The 5,871-nt window shown below is 46.5% G+C and overlaps 1 protein-coding gene across 1 annotated transcript; it reads right to left on the minus strand.

Moving 5' to 3' along the window:
* Positions 1-934: 934 nt before the first annotated feature.
* CHST2 (carbohydrate sulfotransferase 2) lies at positions 935-4,585 on the minus strand. The gene has a single exon (XM_081956350.1). It carries the CDS (start codon positions 3,671-3,673, stop codon positions 2,351-2,353), a length of 1,323 nt encoding a protein of 440 aa, XP_081812476.1. The 5' UTR covers positions 3,674-4,585; the 3' UTR covers positions 935-2,350.
* Positions 4,586-5,871: the final 1,286 nt, after the last annotated feature.

Here is a 5,871-nt window from a genome sequence, read left to right on the forward strand (position 1 = left end):
CAGAAATTTAGATCTCAATTGTAGTCCTAAATCAAGCACTACCTATACGACCCAGGGTGAGGTGTTGACTGACCATTTATATCCATTTCCCTTTCATTATTATCTGCATAAATAACTTTTCTCCTTTATTTTTTCTTCATTCACTAAAGTCCAGTAATAAAGTGTTAGGCAGAGCTCTGGTGGTATTCAACTACGCTCAACTTAAAGATGAAAATGCATTTCAAAATATAGATTTGAGTTATTGATAATGTCTTTTGCATTGTTGATAGAATAAAGCTGACTAAAGCTCCTGGCAAGAGAGATGAATGAGGTATGGTCCTGACAATGGAGCCATAGGCAAAACAAAACCCAAGAACCAATTTCAACATTTATTCTTAACTCAGCAAGATCAAAAAGCTCCTGTCCTTGGCAGAGTAGTCTGCATCTATCTCTTAAAAAAGCCTAAATTACAATTTCAGCAGAAGGAGCTCACCTCTCTAATTAAAACATTTAGAAGAAGAGGAGACAGTCTTCAGAAGAAAGCACTTAATGAAATAGCAAATGAAGAGAGGAAAAATAATAATACAGACAATTCTAGGTCTACACAGGGCTAAATTCCATTGATTTTCACAATCCTTACTCCTCTAATAATAGCCATCTTCAGCATCTAAAAGCTAGCATTCCTCAAGGATAGAATTCAAATGAACCATAGCACACAGCCCAAGACACTAAGCCCAGAACACCCTTTGATTCAAATCTAAAATTCTGATGCAGTAACATTTAGTTTTGCTGTTAGAACAATCCAATTAAGATACTTGTTGATAATTAATTCATGAATCTATCAGGCACCCTCAGAGCATTTTCAAAGTTTTCTACACACAGGGAGAAAATAAGCACTATTGGCATGGAATCTTGCTTTAACAATTGCCCATTAGCCAGTAATAATGCTCTATTCAATTTTAGGAAAAGAAGACTCTTAAAACATTATCAATTTCAAAGTGCATCTTCTACTTTCCTCAGTGAAGGATACTGATTAATTTATTGCCAAAACTTAAATATACTCAGTTCAATGAAGCTTATCCCTAGACCAACACAGAACTGGAGACTTAAATATTTTGTTCTCAGCAGCAACTACTTTGTTATAAATACATTCGTATTATACTCTAATACCTTTGTTTCTTTTGCTTGAGGTTCTAGAACTGATTTCCAAACTTGGTAACTTGAAGATGTGTAGAGTTCAACTCTCAGAATACCCTAGCACTATTCTAGAATAATTAACATCACAGCATTCAGACACACAGCTCATCATTCCGATGCTGCTCATAGAAATAGCATTGTTTGTTTTTCTATGTACTTTCATATTTTATTTATTGCTTATTTATTATGCATTTGCTGTGTGGTTCTAAAGCGACAACAAACACCTTTCAAAATATCTGTTAATTCATTATCTCATAGATTTAGAAAAACCAGCAAGATCCATTTAAAGCTCCGAACCTCATCCAGGACAAATTATTTTGTTTAAAAACACCATATTATTTCCCTCTTGACAACCCAATTTACAGATGTAAAGTTTTAGCAAGTTAGCAATTCAGGAATCCGAATAAAAGTTTATGCCATAATAAATTAGTTGTCCTTTAAAGTGCAATTTAATTTACAATATTTTTTTTGTTGCAATGTGGCATTGGAACATGTAAAATTGTTTTAAATAATGTTTTTCAACCCAGATCTTTTTGAATAGGAAACTATTTCTATCGATCGATATTTTGCAATGCTGTTTATCATTTTTTTATCTTTTTTATACAGACAGGAAAACCAAGAAGCCATTCATCTGCTTCAAGAAAGTAAAAACAGTTTTTCTGATAATCAGCAAACTCTCTAAAGAGCTTTCATCACAACCATCATCAATAAATGCATATATACATGTACAATCAAGTCACTGTAAAATGAACATATTTTTATTGAATTCTTCATTACATTTAAACATTTATACAAAAGTTCAGTCCTCTGAATCTTGTTTTACTGATTAGTCCCTTACCTCAGGTGCCACCCAACCCTCACCACAAATGTGCAAAGCTCTCATGATTACTATCACAACAAGTATATAAAGATTCTGGTATGTACTGAATCATGTGCCTTGAATTTCTGGAGGGGGAAAATAAAGTCTTACAAATACTTAGTCATTGTGTGTGTTTAAATTATATCAACTGAGCAATGCAAAATGTAAATGCATGTCATTCTCAGTGATCTCTAGAGAAGTAAAATATATCTTTGAAGAAAAAACTGTATTTCGTTTTCTCTGTCTCATTAAGTGGAAGGTTGTAGATGGCTCTCTCTCTGTACTTCCTTATGTGTCAAAAGGCACACATCCTTTTCACAATCTTGGCTTGCTGAGCAAGGTTTTGCTAAGGTCTTTTACTTCTTCAGGGCTACTGGCTTTCTCATAGCCTAAGATAGACATTGGCTGGTGGCAAAACTCTTCCACTTGCTTGATCTGATGAAAGCTCAGTGCAGTCCTCCAAGCATTAACTGCCTGGCTAGCATTCCTGGCAGAGACCACAAAAGGTTTGGAAGAGTAGCCAGGTCCGCTTGTCATATTGAGAGCAAACTTTTCCATCTCTGGGCTGACCACTAAATTGACAAACCCATAGACCTGTCGCAAAGTCTTGATGGGGTCCACCACCAGGTCCTCATACCGAACAGCCATATAATTCCCCTTCAGCCAATCCGGTGGGTGCAAAGCCATTTGCAGAGTCTTTGTCATGCTGCCACAGATGACTTCCATAGCTCCCAAGGCATGGTAGTCTGAACCACCACCTCCTTCCTTCTTGTTCAGCTTGTGGCCTGCATCTAGAAATGGCATTCGATGGATGCGAGGGTCCCTGCTCCTCACCACTTGTAAGCTCTCGCGGATGAGCCCATGGCGGGATTTTATCCTGGAACTAGCCACAGCCCGGGGATCCCTGACCAGGTGGATAACTTTGAGACCCAGGAAAGGGTCTTGGATGAGTGGCGCTAAAACTGCAATGTCAAAGACCCGCACACCTTTGATGACTAAAGTGTGGTATCTGAGGCATTCCTCCTGCAAAAGACTGAGCTGTCGTGGTGGGCACTTCTTACACAACTTTTCATCCACCATGCCCACGGTTTGCCTGTGGTAAGCTGGGCAGAGGGGTGAGGAGCAGATTACCTTGTTAGTGGACGCGCCAAAGATGCCCAAGGTGGTGAGATTTTTCCCTGTCCCCGCAGAGCTGTACAGCTGGAAGACAGAGAGGTCACAGCGGTAGAGGGAACTCAACATGTCACGTGCTGCACCTTGCAGGGAAACAGCATCTCCGGGGTACAGCTTCTGCCACACATGCCACACAGGCTCATAAAGGAAGAAGACCTCCGGGTTCTGGTTGAAGAGCTCCCCAAAGAAGGAGGACCCTGATCGCCAAGTGGTGAACACATAGACCAGCTGTCGCTTGCGGACCAAGGGCACAGGAGGCCCGTAGAGGGCCCGTGTGTCCGACCTGTACTGAGAGGCGTAATAAGGCAGTTGCTGCGGATAGGATATGCGCTGGGCGGGTGAGGGGCCACTACACTGCTGCGGCCCCTTGTGCCACTTGTAGTCCAGCAAGTTGAGCATGGTAAGCAGGAGCAACAGCACATAGCCCAAGCAGAGCACCAGAGCCTTCCTGCGGAACACTTTCATGTTGCTAAGCTGGAGAAAGGACTGGAAACCAGTCCTGCCAACAGGGGCACATCACAGGCAAACGCTTCCAATGGCGAATCGATCGAGGTAGATCAGGACGTCCCAGCACTTTCCTCCTACCATGGAGGGCATCCTGCCAGATTCCAGGGGGAGCCGCCTTTCTGCTCCCATTCACTCGCCTACACGTCGCCGCTCAGGAGAACTTCCCGTCCTTCCTACCTTCCATCGCTTGCCGTGGTTCCCCTGGAAAAGGTTCGATCCGGCGCAGGGGACTCCTCTGCACCAGGTTAATACACCATCATCCCAGGAGACGACTCGGCCGTTCCTCCGTCCTTTCCGGAGAGTTTCCGCTTCGCAGACAAGCGACCGGCCGAGGTCCGGGAGCGCGCAAACTTTCAGAGGTCGCGGAGCCACCGATTCCCGAGTAAGTAAATTGCGGGGGGAAGGAAAAGTGCGGGACGATCAACTCTTGCACGCAACGGCCAAGCTAAAGCCGGACGGGCGAGCCGTCTGGGGATGCTGAGCGAGGAAGTGGCCGAGGAAGCGTGAGAAGTGCCCGCCGCTTAAGGCGACGGGAAAGAGCCGTTGAATCTCCCTCCTCCCAGGTGCCGCCTGCCCATCGCTGCTCCTGGCCGACGTCCGCCAAGCCCTGGATCCTGCAGGAAGGAAAGGGGAGCAGAAGCCGGCCTCTCTGCACCAGCGGTGGCGGCAGCGCTCAGACGATGACGCTCCACCGCAAGTCCATCGAGACTTTGGAAGGGAGCCACTTCTCGCCCGGCCCCCCGGAATCCCAAAGCTGCGGGGAAGTCGACGCGGTCGGAGCCAAAAAGCGGCGGCGGTGGCGGTAACCTTTAAGTAGTAACGGCAGCGGCGACAGAAGCGGCGGCGGCGCCCTCGCGGCAGGCTCGCGTCCCCCTCTATTGAATGGCTGGGGAGCTGCAGCTTCCACGCCACCGGCCCTCGTTCGGCCCCCGTGGTCGTCTCGGTGCCTTCCCATTGGACGGTGCGCCTGTCACTCCGCGACTCTCAGCTCTCTCCACTTGCCCCCCTCCACACACAAAAAAAAACCCTCAGTGCTGCGCTGGTCTTCACGCCGGGCTACTGCGGCGGAAGGCCGGTTGGCTGTTCTGTTGGCTAGCAAGAGCAGCCTGACTCAGCTGGCTGCCCGCCCCGCCTCGGTTCGGGCCGGTGGTCCTCTGCCCCCCGCCCCCCTCCCCAAGCCTCTCTGAGGCGGCTTAGCTCCTCTCCCGGTGGTCCACCGCCTCCACTTCCGTTGGGAGATTCGGAAAGTTTTCCCAGCTGCAGCTGGGCAGCCCATCTTGCCAGCCGAGGCTTAGAGGGAAGCCCTTCGGGGTCGCCAGAAAGAAACCGTGACTCTTCCGGCTGATGGATACTGCCCCCCGCATTACAGGCCCGGATTTTCAGGCCGTCCCAATAGAAACCGAGGCCCCAGATAAACGCCTTCTTGGAAAGTTAGTTCTTATCCATTCGATACCGCTGCTGCCACCTCCGCAGAAACGTTAACTTCGCCACCGCACGACAGCTGTGGAATAACCGTGATACGAGGAAAAGCTATTGTGCCCTTTGCGGCACGGCTGCTAGGAGCATCCCTGGATGTTTATGACTGCGAATTATTTGCGGTATGGGGAGGGGGAGGCAGTTCACAGTATAAAGGAGTCTTGGGAGAAACGGGAAGCCTGTATGTAGTAGGGTGTGTTTGTGTTTCTTTTCAGTGTGATGGCAAGTTTGTCTGTGAATTCTTGTATCAGGCAAGTAAAAGCAATACAAAGCCGCCAGGATCGTGACATCCTTGACAGCTAGAGCCTACACTGTTCATAGGAGACTCCAGCGAGCATTTAAAGGCTTCCGTGACACTAAGGCAGAGTGCAAAAAAACAATGTAATTGAAAGAAATACTGTTTTTCATTTGGCCAGTAAACCTATTCTGTTCTGTTCTGTTCGTATTCTCTTAATAAATAGACCCAGGAAATGAAAGTGAGAAATCACCAGATCAAATCAGCTTGATGATAATCTCCCAAGTTATCCCCACAACAAGCACCTTGCAATACAGGAGTATTGTAGGTGTGTAGGTGTGTATGTGTATGTGAGAGAGAGGGTGGATTAGAACCCACATTCCAACATTCTAAATCCTTAATCACTTCATTGGACTAGTTTGGATAGAAGGATTCCCAGGGTTAT

This window comes from Natrix helvetica (assembly GCF_964273705.1).
Source record: "Natrix helvetica genome assembly, chromosome: 5".
Classification (NCBI taxonomy): Eukaryota; Metazoa; Chordata; class Lepidosauria; order Squamata; family Natricidae; genus Natrix; species Natrix helvetica.

What these genes read in the sequence shown, in the direction of transcription:
- CHST2 (XM_081956350.1), bottom strand. Translation starts at nt 3,673, where the DNA reads ATGAAAGTGTTCCGCAGGAAGGCTCTGGTGCTCTGCTTGGGCTATGTG.